We start from the raw sequence: 22725 nt of genomic DNA, 5'->3' as shown, positions 1-22725 counted from the left end.
AAGGTGATGTTATTCAGAAACAAAATACTGGGAAATAGGGATAAATTGAAAAAAGGAAAAAATTAGAAAAAGAGGGAAGATAGCATGGAGGTCAATAAAGACTTAGTAATTATAACTTTGAATGTGGATGAGATGAACTCTCCCTTAAAATGTCAATGAATAGCAGAGTGGATTAAATACCAGAATCCTACTATATGCTGCTTAAAAGAAACTCATTTGAAGCAGATACATACAGAGTAAAGGTAAAAGGTTGAAGCAAAATATATTTTACTTCAGTTGAAGTGATAAAAGCAGGGTTAACAATCCTTATATTAGACAAAATATTGGCAAAAATATATGTAATTAAGAGATAAGGAAGGAAACTATTTCCTCCTAAAAGGTACCATAAACAATAAAGTAATTTCAATACTAAATCTGTATGCATGGTATAGCATCCAAACTCAGCTAGTTCTAATTCCACATCTAGAATTAGAAATCCAGGATCCATTAAATATTTTATTGATTTTTTGGAAAAATTAGGGTTTCCTAACTTCTAATAATATTTTAAAATGTAAGAAATTTCTTTTTAAAGGATACATTTACATTAATGAGAGTAAAAAATGGAACACAGGCAATTATCTCTTGAATTTCTTTTATTCAGACATCAGCAGAAAGCAAGGACAGACAGATTGGAAAATGTTTCCCGGTATTTTGTTTTCAACACTATATATTGATTTTATATTCTGGAGAAAACATGCTGTCTTATATAAACCCTCTTTCTTATTGGTCAGTTCCTAATTAATCATTTCTTTTAAGGGATTCGTGCTACCTGTTTTTATTCAAATACTTCAATCAAGCCTCTGTTCTTTTGTTATGAATTTCTTTTCCTACCATGAAACTGTAGACTTATGTAGGTCGTCCTCATTTTCTTCTCAAATTCTTACCACTCTATTATATTTTAATGTTCATTATTAGAATGACTCTTTGAAGACAGAGACTATCTTTCTTTTTCATTGGATTTTTATCATTTATGCTTTGCACAATATCAGAAAAAATGACATGTGTTAGATAAATATTTCTGATTTTGACTGAAGTAGTTGTCCATCAAAGGAAAAACTTTGGTAAATTCACATTTGAGATAGAACCTGGCCTTATTTCACAGTTGAATTCTTTGACATTATTAGAAGAATAAAATATTCTGGATTAAGGATATTGAATCATACAAGAGAAGAAAAAAAGATTATTCTTTCTGTTTATCCTTTCCATAGTATACTAATTATGAAGTGACTAATTTATGCAAGGCCTCTGCCAAAAACTAATATTTGTACAAAACTTTGATCAAAATGCATCACTGAGTTTCATAACACACTTGATGATTTTTTTTTTAAAGAAGGTCCATCAATCTCTTTTTGGTACACAATACCCATTAATTAAAGACATAAAAATGGAAAAAAATAAAATTAAAACCCATCTTTTTATTTAAATATCATGACATTTTCTACCTGAATGGTATTCTTCATCTCTGAATATCTCAGTATGTAAATAAGAGGTTCCAGTATGGATCCATTTAGAGTGTAAAACATGGAAAAATCTTTAACACTTTTGCTGACACTTGGAGGTTGAATTTAGCTGCACAAAAATATAGGTAACCAAGAACAGAACACCAACTGTGACATTGGAATGAAAAGTGGAGACAGCTTTGCAAAGACCTTCTGATGAAGGTTTTCTAATACTGAATAATTAAACAAATAAGATGCCATGAAGAAAAGAAGGTAATAATTCCATAATGGCAGAATTAGCTATGACTAATATATCAGCAATACATGTGTCTATACAAACAAGTTTGAAGAAGGGTTTTACATCATATATATATCAAAAGGCCATGATCAAAGGCCATGAACTCTAAGATGCATAACTCAAAAACACCTAGGATGTGAACAATAAAAGCTAGGTCATATACCAATGAAAGGATATTTTATTTTCTTTTAGCACTTAAGGCTCTGAGGACCTCAGGGACTACAGTAGACGTACATGTTAGATCCATTTAGAACAAATGACATAGAAAATATTATATGCATTCCAGGCAAGATGGTGGGAAGAAGTCAGGTCCTGTTTTAAAGTCGCCTGGCTTTCCCTCAAAACTGACATGAATCAAATCACTTAACAGATTTTAGGTATTCTTATCCTACAAAAGAACAGAGGTGATTATTTTAGAGCAAGGACTATCATGGGGGTGGGGAGCATGGGCATAGCCTAGGGCAGAAAACAAAGACCCAGAACACAGGAGACAGGGTGAGACAAGGAACTACCTGAGAACCACAGAAGGGGGAGCAGAAGTCTTTGTCGCTTCTGGGCAGACTGGGAGAGTTACTGTGTCACTGCACAGGATAACAAATTGACCAACTCGACAGGTATGGACAGCCATTTGAAACCCAAACCTTGGTTTTCCCAGAGGAGCCCCAGTTTACATATGGGAAAACTTTGCTCCATTACATACATAGAAACAGCTGCAGGCATTTGAAACTTTGCCCAAAGCCCTGTTGTTAACAGCTCTGACTGCCTGGCAATTCTAGCCATGTTGACATAGCCCAGTTATTGAGTTGTGGGAGAATCAACCAGATCCCAGTCCCAGGGCTGAAGACTGGACCTTTGATACTCCCAACACAGACAATCCAGAGTAAGCTTCTGGTGTTCCTTACTGATTGGTCCACTGAGTAAACCACAGGAGTTCCTAACCCCAGTAGGGAAGGTATTTAAGGTTCTCAACACCTATGGTCTGCAAACCAATCCCTCCCCCAAAACAAGACTCAAGGGAAAGGTAATCTACCAAAATGTAAAAAGACAAGCACAAAGAAACCTCAATTGAATGTAACTTGGAAATAATGGTGCAAGCTGGAAAAAAAAAGTCAGGAAAATTGAATATAAGTACATATAAATATATATATATATGCATATGTATATATATATATGCATATAAATGTATGCATGCATATAAGTGTGTGTGTGTGTGTGTGTGTGTGTGTGTAATTCAGAGGAGAAAATGAATTGGTTTCTAGCCCAGAAAGACTTCTTAGAAGAGTTCAGAAAGAACTTTAAAATTCAAATGGAAAAATCAGGGAAAAAAATTTAAGAGACAATTAACACTGTGCAAGAGAATATTATCATTTTATACCACAAAATAACAGAAAAAAATTCTTTGAAAATACATTTGGATGAATGCAAAAATAATATAATTCCCTCAAAAATTGCACAATTGCAAAAAATACTCCTTTTAAAATAGATTTGATCAAAAGGAAATCAAGAAGCAAAAACTAAATGTAAAAAGTCCTCACTGAAAAATAGATTACAACTGTGGAACTTGATAACTTCATGAGGCATCCAGAATCTGTTGAAAATGAAAAAAAGCTATTAGAAAATGAAAAATACCACGTGGGCAAAATGACTGACCTGAAAAATAGATCAAGAAGAGCCAATTTAGGAATCATGGGCTACTTGAAAACCTTGATCACAAAAAAAGGCTTGGGGAAGCTAGATGGTGCAATGGAAAGAGAACTGGCCCTGGAGTCAGGAGTACCTGAGTTCAAATCTGGCCTCAGACACTTAATAATTGCCTAGCTCTGTGCCCTTGGGGAAGCTGTTTAAACCCATTGCCATGCAAAAACCTAAAAGAAAAAATACTGTGTGTAGAAAAAAAGAAGCCTGGATATATTCTTCATCATATAGTTAAGGAGAAATGCCATGATATCCTGGAACCAGAGGACACAATAGTCATGGAAAAAAAGCATAGATCCCTTCTTGAAAGGGATTCCAAAATGAAAACACCAAGGAATGTTCTGGCCAAACTCCAAAATTATCAGATTAGGTAGAAAATCCTGCAAGTGATCAGAAAGAAGAAATTCAAATATCAAGGAGTAACAGTATTAAACAGGACTTGACTGCATTAACATTAAGTAATAAAAAGTTCTGGAATGTAATATTCTATAGAGCAGACCTTGGATTAAAACAAAGAATCACCAGTATAGCAAAACTGAACCTTCTTTTTCAAGGGAAAAGATGAACATTTAACAAGATAGATGCCTTTCAAACATACCTAATAAAAAAACAGAACTGAAAGGAAAATATGATCTTCAAACAGGAGAGTCAAGAATTACTTAGAAAAAACAAACAGGGGAAAATAAAAAACAACCAGAAAAACTATGATCCAGTAAGATTAAAGTTGATACATCTCCATATCAGAGGAAAATTTTCATAAGTAATGAGAATTCTAATAGAGGGAATATACTTAGCCTGAATGAATGGATATTCATGGTAAGTACATGACTCTGATGGAATGATTAAGGAAAGAAACATTTCTTTAAAAGTGAGGGGGACAGGAAAGAGAGGAAGGGGAAGCTTGAATGCAGTAAATTAAATCAGATGAGGGGCAGCTAGGTGGTGCAGTGGATAAAGCACTGGCCCTGGAGTCAGGAGTACCTGGGTTCATATCCAGCCTCAGACACTTAATAATTACCTAGCTGTGTTGCCTTGGGCAAGCCACTTAACCCCATTTGCCCTGCAAAAAACAAACAAACAAACAAACAACCTAAAAAATTTAAATCAGATGAAACAATGCAAAGGACATTGTGGAAAGAAGGGACAGGGTGAGACCTGTCTGAACCTTATTCTCTACATATTTGTCTCAAAGAAGAATTAATTTTTACACTGAAATTTATCTTACCTTTCATGTTTTAGGAGGGTAATGGGTAGGGAGGGAAGAAGTGACTTATAAAAGGGAGGGAAGGAAGGAGGGGAAAAGAGAAAATGGAAAGAAATGGGAGAGTGGTGGAAAGAAGGGGGCAAACTCATTGAGCACAAAGTATTCCGAAGCAAAATACTGGGAAGGAAGCTTAAGGTGAAAGTCAGGGAAAAATAAACATGAAGAGAGATAGTATGAATGTTAATAAAGAGTTAGCAATTATAACTGTGAATGTTAATGGGATGAACTCTCCCATAAATGGAAGCATATGCAAAGGCAGACACAGAACCTCTATGAAAACAAATATAAAACACCTTTAACATAAATAAAAGTAGATCTATATAACTGGGCAAATATCAAGTGTTCATGAGTAGTATGAGTTATTATAATAAAAATGAAAATTCTACCTAAATTAAATAATTTATTCAGATTTGGATTCAAAACCAGATTCAAAGCCAGAATCCTAAAAATATGCTATTTGCAAGAAATACATTTGAAATAGATGTTATATATATTAATGAAAGGTAAAAGCCTGGAGCAGAATATAGCATGCTTCAGTGAAGTGAAAAGCAGAAACAGCAACTTTTTAGCTCAGAAAAACATTGTTGCAAAAATATCATTAAAAGAGATAAGGTAGGAAACCATATCCTCCTAAAAGTTACCAAAATCTCTAAAGTTGTTTCAATATTAAATATGTATGTGCCAAGCCGTATAACATCCAAATTCTTAGAGAAACTATAAGAATTACAAGAAGACGTAGACAGTAAAATTCTTCTGATGGGAGTCTTCAGTCATTCTCTTTCAGAAATAGATAAATCAAACACTAAAATAAACAAGAAGGAACTTAAAGAGGTTAATAGAATGTTGGAAAATTATATATAATATACCTCTGTAAAAAATTGATTGGGGATAGTAAGGAATATATAATTTTTTCTCTTGAACATGGCACCTACACTAGAATTGACCATGTATTAGGGTATAAAAACTTAATCATAACTTTAAACATAAATCCTTAACTCAGGCAAGGCAGTTGCAGAAATAGATCTCATTAAAAAGAGAAGGAAGAAAACATCCTCCTCCTCAAAGGTACTATAGATAATGCAATAATTCCAGTACTGAAAATGTATACATCAAGTGGAATCATATCCAAACTCTAGAGGATGAGTTACAGGAAGACACAGAGAGTATAACTCTACTCATGGGGAATGTCAACCTCTCTCTCTAAGAATTAGATAAATCTAATAAACAAGAAGAAACCTAAGAAGGAGAATAGAATATTAGCAAACATACATAATAAATTTCTGGAGAAAACTTAGGGGGACAGTAATGAATATATTATTTTTTCTCTTGTGCATGGCATCTACACTAAAACAAACCATGTGTTAGGGCATAAAATCCTTATAATAATATGCAGAGAGGTAGGAATATACAATGTATCCTTTTCAGACCATGATGCAATAAAAGTCATGGGCAATACCTAAGGAGAGATAGACATAAAACAAGTTGGAAACTAAATAAACTACTTTTACAGAATGAGTGGATCAAATAACAAATTATAGAAAGTCTTATTGATTTCAACCAAGACAATGACAATAATGAGACAATATCCTGAAATTTTTGGGTTAAATCCAAAGCATTTATTAATGAACATTGATATCTCTAAATGCTAATATGAATAAAATAGAGAAAGAGGCGATGAATGAACTGAGAATTCGACCAAAAATTGAAGAATAAATTAAGATTCATAATTAAATACCAAATGAGAAATTATAGGTGAAATTAATAAAAATAAAAGGAAAAATCACTATTGAACTAATACAAAAAACAAAGTGGATTTTATGAAAAATCCAATAAAATAGATAAACTTTTGCTTAACTTGATGAAAAAAAAGAAAGCCAAATTAGTAGTATTAAAAATGAAAAAGGTGAATTCACCACCAATAAGGAGAAAATGATAGCAAAAATTTAAAACTATTTTGCCAAATTTTATGCCAATAAATTTGTTAATCTAAGTGAAATGATAGAATAAACAAAAAATATAAATTCCCAAGATTAAAAGAAGAGAAAATTACAAACTTAATAACCCAATCTCAGAAAGAGAAATTCAACAAGTCACCAATGAACTTCATAAGAAAAATAATATCCAGGTCCAGATGGATTCACAAATGAATTTTATCAACCATTCAAGGAACAATTGTTTCTAATTCTATTTAAATTTTTTGAAAAGTAGGTGGATAAGGAATGCTGCCAAATTCTCTTCATTACACCAATCTGGTGCTGATAACTAAACCAGGAGGGGTTAAAACAGAGGAAGAAAATCAAACACCAATTTCCCTAATGAATCTGGAATAGACAAATTTAAATGAAATATTAGCAAAGTGAGTACTGCAAGGCATCACTAGAATAATACACCACCATCAATCATCAAGAATGCAGGCTTGGTTTAATATAAGTAAAAATATAAGAATAATTGACAATAGCAATATCAAACCTAACAGAAAGACTAATTATCTCAAAAGATGGTGAAAAAGTTTAAAAAAAACACAGCACCATTCCTAGAGAAGACACTAGAGAGCATAGGAATAAATCAATTTTTTTATTAAAATGATAAGCAGTATCTACCTGAAATCATCAATAAGAATTATATGCTCTGGGGATAAGCTAGAATTCTTCCCAAAAAATATCAGAGGTGACACAAGACTGTCCATTATAATGATTGCAATTGAATATTGTATTAGAAATATTAAATTTGGCAATAAGAGAAGAAAAAGAAATAGAATGAATTAAAAAAATTCACTCTCAGCAGATGATATCATGGTATATCTAGAGAACCCTAAAAAACCATCTAAAAAACACTGGAAATGATTAGCAACTTTAGCAAAGTCCTAGAATCTAAAATAAATCCATATAAATCCTCAGCATTTCAATATATTATAAACAATTTACAACAAGTGATAGAAAAATTCCATTTATAATAACTTCAGACAACATAAAATACTTGGGAATCCACTTGCCAAGGCAGACACAGAACCTCTATGAAAACAAGTATAAAACACCTTTAACACAAATAAAAGCAGATCTATATAACTGGGCAAATATCAAGTGTTTGTGAGTAGTCTGAGCTATTATAATAAAAATGAAAATTCTACCTAAATTAAATTATTTATTCAGTGCCATATCTATCAAATTCCCATAAAAATTTACTTTAGTGAGCTAGAAAATATAATAACTAAATTCATATGAAGGAATAAAAGGTAAAGAATATTAAGGGAATTAATGAAAAAATGCAAGGGAAGACAGACTAGCCAATCCAAATGTGAAATAATAAAATAAATTATATGATAATGATGAATGAAAATTGTCTTGACTAAGAAACAGAGTGATTGATCAGAGAAATAAATTAGGTTCAAAAGAGACAGGAAGAAATTACCATAATATCCAAATGTTTGATAAACCCAGAGATTTCAACATCTGGTATAAGAACTCACTCTTCAATAAAAACCTGTCTGAGAAACCTGTAAGACAATATGGCAGAAACTGAGAATAGATCAATGGCTCACACCTTATACTAACATAAGGTCAAAATGGCTGCAGGATTTAAGCGCAAATGATAATATTATAAACAAATTTGGAGAGCAAGGAGTAGCTTACCAGCGATTATGGAAAGGGGAGAAATTTATGACCAAAGAAGAGACAGAGAAGGTTATAAAACCAAAATGGATAATTTTGATTCCATTAAATTTTAAAGTTTTTGCACAACCAAAAACAATGCAACTAAGATTAAAAGGAATGTAGAAAAGTGAAAAAGAATTTTTACAACTAGTCTTTCTGATAAAGGACTCATTTTTAAAGTGTATAGGGAACTGAGTGAAACTTACTTTTAAAAAATGATTCCCCAACTGATAAATGATCAAAGGATTTGAAAAGGCAATTCTCAGAGAAAGAAATCAATTCTATCTATAGACATTTGAAAAATTGATTTAAATCTTTATTGATTAGGAAAATGCACACTAAGACATCTCAGTAATAACACCTCACACCTCACATATTGACTAATAAAACCAGAAGAAGATAAATGGAGGGTATGTGAAAAATCTGGGACTTTAATGCATTGTTGGTGGAGTTATGAACTAATCCAACATTTCTGGATATCAGTTTGTAATTATACTCAAAGGGCAATGAAAATGTGCATATCCTTTGATCCTGCAATACTACTATTGGGTCTGTACCCTGAAGACATAATGAAAAAAGGAAAGCTTGTTTTGCAGAGGCAAAGAATTGAAAATTGAGGGATGACCATCACTTCGGGAATGACTGAACAAATTGTGCTATATGGATATATTGGAACACTGCTGTTCTACAAGAAATCATGAGGTACAGAATTTCAGAAAAGCCTTGACAAAGTTTTATGAATTCATGTTGAGGGAACTGAGCAAAACTAGGATATCACTGTGCATGCTAACAACATGAGGTGATGAACAATCACAATGGACTTGTTTATTTCAGCAGTTACAATAAAAAAAGACATGTTTAATGGACTTGATATGAAAAATGTCATCCATATCTAGAAAGGAACTGTGGAGTTTAAATGAAGACTAAAGCTTCTTATCTTCAATATTTAAAAATATGTCTTATGTATTTAGTAATTTTGTTATCTGTAAGGTTTTCTTACTTCCTTTGATGACCATTTCTTCTCTCACATCACTTTCAGTTTCAACCTTTGTTTAGTATGTTTACAAATGTAAAGCCTGTGACATATTGCCTTTTCTTAGGGGGAGGGGGTGACCAGGAAACGTTAAAAACTATAAAACTCAAACTGTTTCCGAAAAAATGAAGGGTAGGAATTGCATTTATATGTATTTGAATAACAAGTAAAATATTTATATAATAAATATGTGATGCATATACAAATAAATACACATATATGTATATAGAAATATACTAGACATACATGGACACATATAAACATCACTTTCTATTTATCCATATAGAGGATGGTATCAGAAGGGCTACCTGTCATTAACCCTTTTTTTTCTTCCTTCTTTCCTTCTTTTCTCCCTTCCAACCTCTACCTATCTTTCTAGTGGTAAATGCTACTTTTCATTCCAGCAACTTTGGCCTCCTTGCAATCTCTCAAAAAAGACCCCCCTTACGTCAGCTCTGGGCATCTTTTCTAAATGCTCTCCCTTCTCATATTTTCTTTTTACCTTTCCTGAATTCCTTCAAATCCCAAATAAAATAGCTCCTTGAAATGAACAATTTCCTAAAACCTTCTCTTATTTATTTGTTATTTAATCTCCTGTAGAGCTTGTTTTTTGATATATCTTTACTTGATGTCTCCTCCATTAGAGTGTGAGATCACTTAGATGGTAATATCTTGTGTTTATTTTTGTTTCCTCCCTGCTTATTTCCTTGCTTAGAATAAAATAGAAACTAATAAATGTTTATTGACTGTAAAAGTATTTTTTTCTTTCCTTGAAATACAAGGAACAGACTAGGATCCATTTATTCCTCTCCTAACCTTGAATCTGTTGGTAAAAATAAAGTATTCATTTCTCCAAGATACTTATAAAAATCAAAACACAGGAAAGGACTCGTCCTGAGATCACTTAACAGCATTATAAATTACCTTCCTTTTAATCTGGTTATATAATTCTGAGATTATCCCTTTTCTCTTGGAACATAACTAAAAGATATTAGTAGGCATTGACTTATGCGAAAGACCTTAAAATCTACGTACATGCATCTTAAAAGTGTTACTGATAAATATTAGAGCGAGAGAATAGGGATCAGAGAAAGCAACAGTTGGAATATATTGATTGTTGAAGAGGAAATAAAATGACAGGGTGATGTTTATACGGGAAAGCTAAACAACATGAATGGAAAATTGATGAATGCACAGTTTTAACTAATGTTAGCCTTGTCAGTAAACATTACTGATCATTGCATGGAAAAGTATCTTAGATTTGACAGGTTGAATTGATAATAGTGGGGGGAAAAGGCAGATTGCCAATCTCTCTCAGTGGCATATAATTTCCATTTATTAAATGTCTGTTCTATAGAAGCGTTATATAGACTTTAAAGGGGACAATTGATTTAAAACATCAGAATAACTGTTTTTTTGGAGGATAGCATGAGTTTTTACAATTTAATGAAAGCTAGTAAGTAACATATTGAAACAGCCTACCATTAAAATGCCTACTCCTCTTGATTGCTCTTTCACATAGGTTGGAGTTATTCCCAATGAATGGCTGAAAAAATAGAACATGCTACATCCTAAAAGCTGGAACATGTTACATGTAAAACAAGGGGGAATGGCATAGTTATTTTTTTCCTTGGCTTGGTTTTTTCAGAGAGGATGAACCTTTCTCATGGCCACCATGAACTAAGTAAATCATTGATTCAAGAAGATGGTCTTCCTTTTCTGGTTGTCACTTTTACCTTGTGACCCTGAGAAATGAAGGAAGGGGATTTATGATTTTCTGCTTCATTTGATCTCATTTTGTAGATATAGGGAGTAACCTCTAAATCAACATAGATCTTTTAAGCAAGTTGAAATATAAATTAGAATTCAGATAAGGTGTTGCACTGAGCCAGTCTAGGAGGGAAGAGCCAAGAAGTGAAGGTGACAGGTACTTTAGTCTATTAGAGGGATTGAATTTGAAACTAGGAATGTGCTGTATCACAACTGAGCTCATTCATGAGAATACTTTCATTCCCCTTTCCAGAGGAAAAAAGTGTTCAAGATAAATATTTATTCATTTATTATTATATCTCTTCATTAATACAGTCTAATCCCTAATACTTTAATAGAACTGGAGTGTATGTGGATAGAAGACACATTGGTGAAAATAGTTAAATGGAAAAGAGCCAATTGCTTCAATAAACCTAGATATTTAAAGTCTCATTAGGGATTTAGAAGAACCCTGGAAAAGGCAAAAAAATATATAACATTTCATTTCTTGGTATTCAAGATCTCAGTAGTCAGGTACTGTTCATTGCTGAACATTTTGTGATAGAAATGTTTATGTCTTAGTTAACTGCATATAAAATTAAAAATAAATAACCACTGATATTCTCCAGTTTTATTTAAATAAGAAATCCAGTTTTCTACACCATACCTTTCTCATTGCATTCTTCATTTCTGCATTTCTAAGTGTATAGATAAGAGGGTTCAACATAGGTGCAATCACTGTGTAAAACACTGAGAACTCTTTGTCATTATCTAGAATACTAGGTGGTGGTACATAGGTGAAGATGGCTGGTACCAAAAACAAAACAACCACCAAGACATGGGAAACACAGGTGGAGAGAGCTTTCCGCCGACCTTCAGATGAATGGTTCCTAAGATGATACAATATGATGATGTAAGATGCCAACAAAACAAGAAAGGTTACCAGAACAATCACCCCAGTGTTAGCAATGACTAAAGTACTAGCAAGATGTGTGTCTGTGCAGGCGAGCTTTATGAGGGCTTTTGAGTCACACATGTAATGATCTACTTGATTAGACCCACAGAAAGGTAACCTGAGGATCAAGAAAAGCTGGGCCACAGAGTGCCAAAATGCCACCAGCCATGCAAGTACGATCAGCATGTTACATCTCTGCCTGTTAATAATTATCATGTAGTGTAAGGGTTTACAGATGGCGACATAGCGATCAAAGGCCATTAACACCAGAATGAACATTTCCAAACCGCCCAGTAAGTGAAAACTAAAAATCTGAGTCATGCAGCAATTATAAGAGATAGTGTTATCTGAGTCAATTAAGTCACTGATCATTCTAGGAGCTGTGGTAGAAGTAAAGCATGGATCAATGAAGGACAAATGCCAAAGAAAGTAGTACATAGGTTGCTGTATCAGATGGCTGTATGTGATGGTGATGAAGACAATAAAGTTCCCCAGAAAAATTGATAAGTAACAGACTGTGAAAATGGCAAAACATGTTACCTTCATTTCTTCGTTCATAAGAAGTCCCAAGAGGATAAATTCAGTGGCATTATTGTGCTTTTCCATAGACAGAGAGTAAGAAATTCCTGTCCAGATGTTTAATAAACCTGAAAATATGAAGTTACATGATAAAGTCTAATTAATATCACATGCATAATTTTTGGGAAAGTAAAATCAAATCTTTGAATATTAGTACTGAAACTCAATTTGTGTTCCTCAATTTGACTTCATTTTTTAAACATTTTTAAATAAAGGATTAAAGATGCTCAATACTATCCATGCCATATAAAAATTTCTAAAATTCATTGTCCTTCCAAGAGTTCCTTCTTTAACAATAAAATTTATTGATATATTTTGCTTTTTAAAAAAACCCATCAATTCTAAAGGCATTGCAATTTTCTACAATTAGGTGGTGTTTTGAACTTACATCTAGCATTTTCCCTAAAAAATGTATTTTGAGAATAATAAACCATAATCTATAAAATATTACATTTCTTCATCACACAACAGTTTTAGGTAGCACTTTAATCATGTCATCCTAATTAGTCACATATTTTTTCTACTCATCATTGTACCTATGAATGAAGTGAAAGAGTTGGAGAAGGGTAAAGGGGCAAGCAAAATGTAAGAGAAATTGAAGTCCTCTCCCAGCATTATTAAATTGCTTTGAAAATTTAATATGACCACACAATGATATTAGAGGAAATATACATAAATCTATTCATAAAAAGTAAAATTTAGGTAATTCTGATAGCAGAATGATACTAAGGATAGAAAAGAGATACTGGATACCCGGGAGAGATCTTATGAATTGTTTTTAAGTATTTAACAACATTATTCTTATGGGTCCTCAAGTGTTCCCTGACATCCAAAGGTTTTCCAGGACAAATCCACCCCTAAAAAAGGAAAAATCCAGGACTCAAAGCACTGCAAATAAATATATAGAAATCAAATTAAATAAGCAACAACTTAAATTATCTTGCATTATATGAACCTTAAGATAACAATTGAAAAATTTGATTGATACCTGAGGAAGTATTGGTGATAGATTTAGATCTTTGTGGTCCAACACAAATATGAATATCTGTCCAAAAGGGTTTTCCTCACTTGAAAATAAGGTAATTTTTTTTGCTGTGTTTCTAACTATTTTGGATGGAAATTTGGGTTAATGTTCTATAGACAGACCCTCTCCATCTAGACCAAAGTTCTGAAAAATGTCAGTTGGTCATTTGGAAACTCTGTCTCCTCATTAATCTTTACAAGTAAAGAACTTTCCAGGAAAGGCTTTCTGTGCATTAAGTAAATTTAAAGTTACAGTAGAAGCCAGGAAGATGGACCCCAAGAGGATTTACAAAGCAGACCAACATATAGATGATTATCAACCAAAAGCAAATTTTGCTGCTTAGGGAAATCACTTTAGTCTTTTACTTTTCAGTTATAATTAGGCTTCTTCATTAGTACTAACATCAGTGAATAGAAATTGTACTTTGTCTTTCACTCCCTTCTTGTCAGTTTTTACTAAATAGTCTTCATTGAATATTGAAACTGCACAAAACTTATGCCTCCAGTATTGGAGGGAATTCTAAAAATAAATGTGACACCTGAGAAAACATTAAGAAGTTCTCAGGGAAATCTCCACTTTTTATCTTCTTCTATTTCTTCATGTTCTTAATTTTCTCCCGTCTCCCTTTCTTCCTTCTCTCCCTGTCTCTCCTCTTTCCCTTTAATCTCTCCTCCTCCTTCTTCTTCCTCTCTCTCTCTCTCTCTCTCTCTCTCTCTCTCTCTCTCTCTCTCTCTCTCTCTCTCTCTCTCTCTCTCTCTCTCTCTCTCTCTCTCTCTCTCTCTCTCTCTGTCTCTGTCTCTTCTCTTTGTCTATTTCTATGTCTGTCTCTTTTTCAAACACAGACACACACACACACACACACACACACACACACACACACACACACACAGAGCACCATCACTACCAGCACAACAAAGAGACAGAGACAGAGACAGACAATCAGAGACAAACACTGAAAAATATCCCCAAAGAGGATATAGTGTGCTGCTTTCCTTGCCTAAACTGCAATCAAATCTGTATTTCCTTGGCAATACCCCTATTTCTCCATGCAGATATTATGTTTCATATTTTAAACAATTTTCTTTTCTTTATTTGCATTTATTAACATGGTAATATTTTCTAATACCATAGATGTTTCTATCTATAGACTTGATGTAAATTGCTTTCAATTTTGCAAATTTATTATGTAACTTTCCTCATCTAAAATATATCTTTTCCTTTCGAATGTTGGATAATTCTACTTTAATTTCCTAAGGACAAGTCATACAAAATATGTCCTACAAAATTATTTACTTTTTGCCCTAAACTAGTCTTCTTTGTAAATTTCCCTATTGCCCAAAGCATTTCCTTATTACCTCATTTTCACTGTCTGTCTCTTGATTCTTTATCTTTCTAATCCTGTCCCTAGGATAATTTGCCAAATCTTGTCAATTCTAGACACTCAACTTTTTTTCATCAGGTCACATTTTCCTACTCATAGCACAGACACCCAATTATTAACTTTATCATCTCTTCCTGCAGTAGCTGTAAATGAAGGTTCCTGAGTGCACTCTCCCCTCTATAATACACTCTTCACACGACTCCAAAGCATAATTTGCAGAATACCATTCCTTTGAGCAGAAATCTTTAATCATTTCCAACTTATTTTTAAAAAATATGATAAATATAATATGAAATTGCCCCTCTGACTTTTAAAGACAATGTCAGATTCACTTTGACTATTCTTTCAATTTGAGTATTGTGTACTTCTCTCTAATTTTGCTCTCTACCCCCAAATCTCTAATATCTACTCAATTCCTACGTTTTGCTATTTTCCCAAAATCTCTTTTTATATATCACCTACTTTCCTCTTATATTTCAAATATAATAGTGCAATCCTTCATTAACTCTTCTCTAGAAGATTGAGATAGCACTTTTGTTGTTTTCCTTCATAAAAATATTATTTTACTCAAATCTATTTATTAATTTGACTGGCCTAAAATACGTTTATAGATAAGCAAGTCCTATTCAATAAAATTAAATTGCATTTCTATCATGCTATAGAAAAATTTTCTCTTTAATGTTTAAAGAATCTTACAGCCTAGTCCTTTTTCCCCCTCTAAGTACTCTGATGAGTGACATTGTATTCTTTTCTATTCTTCCCACAGATCACTCCATCAACATTGAGAATATTCATAGAATATTCTGTGCCTAGAAATCTCACTTCCCTTATCTCTGTCTCCTAGATTTTCTGGATTAATAAAAGTATTATCAATTTTTGGACTTTCTGCAAGAAATTTCTCCTAAGTCTCCTTGTTTTTCCTGCTATTTCTCTTTCCACATCCTTTGTCACAAACCCAAATTTATTCTCTAAATATCTTATTTTAACATAGTTATTTTTCTAATATTTCCCTCATTTGGATAAGGGTTTGATGAAATGAAGGAGAATTTTTACCTTTCTTCACATCTTCAAAAGTTAAGAAAATGACTGGCACATAATAAAGGCATAATACATGCTAGGTTGAATGAGTGAGTGCATCTTGCACCCAGTACTCAATGCTGTTAAACTCCTTTCTCTCAGTTTTGTCTTTATGTTATTCATAGGTTTAGATTCTCTTCTGATTTCTCTTTCTCCTAATTTGAAATTTTTAATGATTTTTCCCCTTTCTCCTCTTTAAACACTTTTTCCCATTATCATCTAATATTCTGGTTTGAATATTAACTTTTCTTTTTTACTGGAAAGTGTAATAAATTCTTCCCAATTCTATTCTGTCACCTGTAGGTCATACCTAAAACTTCAAAAGCATATTTTCAATTTCCCTTTTGACATTCCTTTGGCATCTCATAGCCAAACTGTGCAAAATAAGACATATTATTCTATCCCAAAGAACTTCATTTTAATAATAATAATAAGTAATAACTTTGGGTATTTTTGTAAATTGCTTTCCTTTATGTTTCTTTATTCTATTTTTCTTATTGATTTTTCTATCATACCTCTCACATACAATCAATAACTAAAAAATGTCTATGTAATCTTTGAAATTCTAGTGAATTCAGAGATTTTACAGAGATTTGCTCATCAGAGCATTAGTAGTCATTATATTTGGAGTCATTCAATAGCATACTAATAAGTTTTTGGTTTCTTCCATCATTCTTACAATCTGCTGTTTATTATCAAAGGAATCCTACCTATATCATAATATTTTTTCATTTTTTACTTATAGTATTTCAATGACTCCTTATTACCTATTTAGCAGCATTCAAATTACAAATTGCTTAAGAACACATGCAATTCTTCATGCCCCTTCTTTTCTAGAATTAGCTTACATTTCTCCTCACTACAGGCTCTGTTAGGAAACTATTAATGACTATTAAACATTCTCAAATCAATTCACTCCCCACTCCTCTCAGTTTGTACTGTTTGTGGTAGAATGTTATAGAAAAAAATGGAAAGTAGAAGAAAGAATGGTTTTGCCAAAATAGGAAAGAAATATCACTTAATTGGCCATATGAAAATAGTCATATGTGCTAGAATAAAAGAGTCTAGTCAATTTCAAAGGCTGCTGATCCAAATAAAGACAATGAAAGCAGCATTGACCCAGGTGAAGATGGATTTAAAGTAAATGAGCCAGCCAATCTACTATTGTAAGAAACTGAAAAAATTCTTGAAGAATATTTATAGAGTTATCTCTTCTTTTCTGCTCCTTATTATGAATTCCATGCCCTCAAAGGTCTTGCTGCCTATTAAATACATGAAGGAAAGCAGTGTAGTAGAATACTAAGAGTAAGGGGGGAAAGGAGGTATATCTTTTTAAAAGACGAAGCATGACTGATGTTTTACCCCCTATTAATCAAAGGATAACACCAGTATTTGGGAAGGACAAGAAATGATTTGATTATTCCTGTTCCACTTTATAATATCCCTATATATTTTGTGCAGAGATAAAAGGTGTAAAAGTGAGGCACTTTTTATCACTTTTTTTCCCTCAGTATATACTCATAATTATGAAGGAAAAATTTCTACTGTGAAAGAAAAAAGAGATACTACTACTGCATATTACCTCATTTTAATCTATATTTTGTCCATGGTTTTTAATTTGGATTTTGTGTCTGTGTGTGTGTGTGTGTGTGTGTGTGTGTGTGTGTGTGTGTACGTGTTTATATGAGTTTAAAATTGTTCTCAAGACAAGAATTTGAAACTCTAGCTTGTTCCTCATGAGATGAGTTAATTTTTTTTTAGGGTCTCATTTTGAGGAATTGAATTGATATTTCTTATAAAATGATGATAATTATGGTGATGATGAGGATCATGATGATGATGACAGTGATGAATTTAAGATGCATAGAGTCACAATCATAGTAAATATCTGTGGTATAATTAACATTATAAATCCAGAATCCATTAGACAACTTATTGACTTTGTTCATTCATTCTAAAGGGAAAGTTAGAACCGGAAATTCTAATAGCATTTTTTAAATGTAGGGAATTTCTTTTGAAAGGATACATTTACATTAATTAGAAGAGAAAAGGGACACAAGAAATTATCTTTTGTATTTCTTTTCTTCAATGACAAAAAGCAAAGAATAACAGATTGGAAATCCCATTTCTCATTTAAGTAAGCCCTTTTTTCTCTATATTCTTTGACTTCTCATCCTGGAAGACATTGCAATCCCTTTTTTTAATGGCTAGTTCCTATTTCAACATTCCCTTTAATGTATTCAAGCTAGTCATTTTTACTCAATGACTTAAATCTAAACTCTGCTCTTTATGGTTTTAATTTCTTTTCTTACCTCTGCCTTATTCCCTTTGCATTTCCTACCTCTATTTTGTATGTTGTTTTTCATCATTAGCTTTCCTCTTGGAAGACAAGGGCTATATTTCTTTTCATCCATATGTGTAGCCCAAGTGCTATGCATATGGACAAACAAGAATATGAATTTAGAATTAATTGTGAATTTGACTGAGTACTTAACTATCAATGAAAAATTTTGGTTATTTCAAAGTTGAGAAAGAACATGTCCCTTTGCCATTACTTGAAGAGGGAAAGATTCTGAGTTAAGAATATTGTGTCATGTAAGAAAAGAAAAAAAAATTATAGATTATTCTTTCTGTTCATCATTTCCATCAAATGCTAATTATGAAGTGACTAAATTATACAAAGCCTGGTGCTAACTATCAACACTGTGCAATGTTTGATAAAAAGAAATGTATCATTTGTTTTCACATTGGATTGATGATCTAAAAGAAAAAAGAATGCTCATCTATATAAGTTTGGTGATACACTATACATTGATGCACCAAGGAGGAAAAACAATTAAATTAAAAGTCATATTTTTATTTAAATATCATGATATTTTTGACCACACCTTCTGCATGGCATTCTTCATCTCTGAATTTCTCAGGGTGTAGATTAAAGGGTTCAGCATGGGTCCAATACCAGTATAAAACATGGAAAACTCCTTATCATTTACACTGACACTGGGAGGTTGGATATAAGTGGAAATACATGGTACAAAGAAAAGAACAACCACCGTGACATGGGAACCACAAGTGGAGAGGGCTTTGTGACGACCTTCCGATGAATGATTTCTAAGATTGTATAATATGACAATATAAGATGCCACCAATATAAGAAAGGCAATTAACACAATCATACCAGAATTAGCGATGACTAAGATGTCAGCAATATGTGTGTCTGCACAAACAAGTTTCAAGAGTGGTTTGACATCACATATATAGTGATCTATTTGATTAGGACCACAAAATGGGAACCTTGCAACCATGAGCATCTGGATAATGGCATGTAAAAATGCCACACCCCATGCAATCATGATCATGATATTACATCTGTTTTGATTCACTATGATCATGTAATGTAAGGGTTTACAAATGGCAACATAGTGATCAAAGGCTGTGGACACCAAGATGAATGTCTTAATGACAACTAGGAAATGAACCATGAAGAGTTGAGTCATACAACTAGTAAAGGATATGTTTTTTTTTTCCTTAGCCATTGTATCCCTGATGAATCGAGGGACTACAGTGGGTGTATATGCTAGATCCATTAAGGACAAATGACAAAGAAAATAATACATGGGTCAGTGGATCAGATGGCGACATGTGATGGTGATAAAGATGATGAGGTTCCCCCCCAAAATTATAAAATAACAGAACAAGAAGATTACAAAACATATCATTTTGAGACCCTGATTCACAAAAAGTCCCAAAAAAACAAATTCTGTGACATTGTTTTGACTTTCCATGTACTTCAAATAGCTTATAACTATCCATGAGAATTGTAATTCATCTGAAATCACAAAGAAGATCATAAATTATCATCACATCAAGGCCAATGTAAAATTTATTCCTATATTTCTCATTTATGCAGCATTCGATTAAATTGGAGCATCCTATTCCTTTAAATTTGGGAAAATCAAAGAAGTTTTATATTTTACCTAGGTCCAAGTATATTTTTTTGAAAATGAAGACATTCGTATTGTTCTGTAATAAATCATGAGCAGCCAGACATCAGAAAAGTCTGGAAAAACTTGCATTAGAACCAGAATAACAGTGTATGCAATAAAAGCAACATTGGGTGATAATCAAATATGATGGGTTTACTCTTCTCAGTAATACAATGATCAAAGACAATTTGAAAGGAATTGGTTGATATGGAAATGTTTAATATAGATATACATATATAACCCACATTAGATTATTCACAAAGGAAGAAACAAGGGATTGGAGGGAAGGAAAAATGAATGTGAACGTCAAAACCTTACAAAAATATTTTATGACCATATAATTCAAAAAACAAAATCACAAATCTATTTTTGTAAAAGAAAGAAAAATTATAGACCTCAACATTATTCATGCCCAAACCACTCAATTCCCTTCATGTTTATCTAATGTAACAATTTTAACAATCCTTAAAATTTTTCTCACTTCCACTAATACATTTAATAGTAGAATAGAGCTGGTTAACTCTATCATCATAATCATGGCAAAGATAAAGTTAATGAATTGATTCAATATTGGTTAAAATAAGGAAACATATATTTATTCTAATTTATCAAATAAATATATAAAAAACCTCAATATTTAGGCAAAATGGAATATTAACTTTAAAAGGCAATATGATGAAAGATATTCAAAAATTATTTGAAAGGGTCTTTTGGAAATCAAATATAAATGAATGAGAAAATATATTTAAATATAAAATAATTGGCGCAGCTGGGTGGTACAGTGGCTAGAGCACCAGCCCTGGAGTCAGGAGGACATGAGCTCACATAAGGATTCAGACACTTAAAAAATTACCTTGCTTGTGTCCTTGGGCAAATCACTTAAACCAATTGCTTTTCAAAAAAACCCCAAATACAAAAAATAAAATAACTTTCAACTTATTCTTGTGCCTGCCTGTCTTCCACAACTAGTTAACAATCTGTAACTCATTACAGATAACAAAAATATGAAAAAAATTAACACAGGGGAAGAAGGAAGATTAAAAAGACCACAGAGCTGACAAAGAAGTGCAATGATTATGTTAAGTTGAGCTCAAAAATTTAATTGCTAGAAAAAGGTTAAAGATAATTTTTCAAGGCTCTGAGAAAACAATGTGGGGGTTTCTAAAAAGGATATGTCTAGATTAGATAGGAATCATTCAATATAGGGGTAACAGAAGTATTGGTGAGATAACATGACTAGCCTGGCTTTGAGGAGCAGAATGAAATAATGTGCTGTTCCTTCACTTTTCAAGTCTTTAACAATCTCCTCTTAGTTGAAACATAGAGATTTATGTTACCACTATTCTTCAGCAGGTAAAGATTTCTATTCCTCTCTTTTTTCCTTTTTGTTTTCTTTTAAATTCCACCATCCTTTCTAGTCTTACTTTGATTAGCCTTTGAGTAAATGTCTGTCACTCACTGCTTCTATATTGCAATAAGTCAATCCTACTAAGACCTTCAAAAATTGAACATCCATTTTCCTTATTTTCTATTTTCCTATTTTCATTAAGAAAACTTTAAATTGTTTTATCTTAATTTTGGAGAAATATTTGCAAAGAGTTTTCTAACAATCACACACACAGTCACACACATACAATTGAAGTAATACCACAGAGCTTGACATTCCAACTCTGGTGGTCATTTTCTAATCCTTATTTCTTATTCTATGTACTGTAGATTTCAGAAGATTACAGAGATCTGAGACTTGTTCTAATGAGGGCGCTGAATGTGCTATAGTCATCTTTCTCGAGATAACTTGAATCTAAGCCACACTTGTACATTTTTCATTTCATACCCTAACACTTACCTCGCCATGGATACAAGCAAAGTACCCATGAACTAGGTGGTCTATAAACAAAAATTATTTCTAATTTATCAGAAAGAAATAGAGGAATCTATGTCAGAAGGAATCTTGTGGGAACTCTTGTACAACATCTCTCATTTTAAAGAAGGGTAATCTGAAATCCTATATAGTGAAGGATTGTTTATGTTCCTACAACTATGAAGTAGAAAAGCAAAGTTTTATTCAATTTGCTTTTAATTCAAACCTATGATTTTGTATTTACATTAAAGAGACAGTCATAGTAGGGTATATAAAGAACAAAAAGGGACAGAGACAATGAGAGAGAGAGAAGGAAAATTGTGGGAAAGGACAACAGAGAATAGGAAGACAGAAAGGAGGAGAGAGAAAACAAGAGAGTGATAGTCAGAGAGACAGAGAGAAAAAAGAGAGATCAGAGACAGACAGAAAGAGAGGAGTTAGAGAGAAATGAAAAAAGAGACACAGTGAGGAACAAAAAAGAGATACAATAGGAGTGATTAAATGAATTAGAGAAGGATTGAACAAATAGATATTTATTCATGTTAGTTCTTATCAAAGGACCTTCCAAGTCTGATATTCAGTGAATGACTAAACTTTTTTTTTTTTTTTCTGGGACTGGAGTGTGGCTGAGGAATTGAGAGAAATGTAGTTTCTCACTCAAGAAGAAAAACAGCTAAAACCCATGAGCTTTTTGG

At 32.6% G+C, this 22725-nt stretch overlaps 1 protein-coding gene and 1 pseudogene across 1 annotated transcript; both read right to left on the bottom strand.

Annotated features, from left to right (window-relative positions):
- Positions 1-11798: 11798 nt before the first annotated feature.
- On the bottom strand, positions 11799-12728 carry LOC141516965 (olfactory receptor 4P4-like). Its single transcript, XM_074227913.1, has one exon. It carries the CDS (start codon positions 12726-12728, stop codon positions 11799-11801), a length of 930 nt encoding a protein of 309 aa, XP_074084014.1.
- Positions 12729-19050: 6322 nt separating this feature from the next.
- On the bottom strand, positions 19051-19968 carry LOC141519636 (olfactory receptor 4P4-like; annotated as a pseudogene).
- Between the last annotated feature and the right edge of the window lie 2757 nt (positions 19969-22725).

Source organism: Macrotis lagotis, chromosome 3, assembly GCF_037893015.1.
Source record: "Macrotis lagotis isolate mMagLag1 chromosome 3, bilby.v1.9.chrom.fasta, whole genome shotgun sequence".
NCBI lineage: Eukaryota > Metazoa > Chordata > Mammalia > Peramelemorphia > Peramelidae > Macrotis > Macrotis lagotis.
The sequence above is the reverse complement of the archived record's forward strand: the minus strand, read 5'-3'. Positions and strand labels throughout refer to the sequence as shown.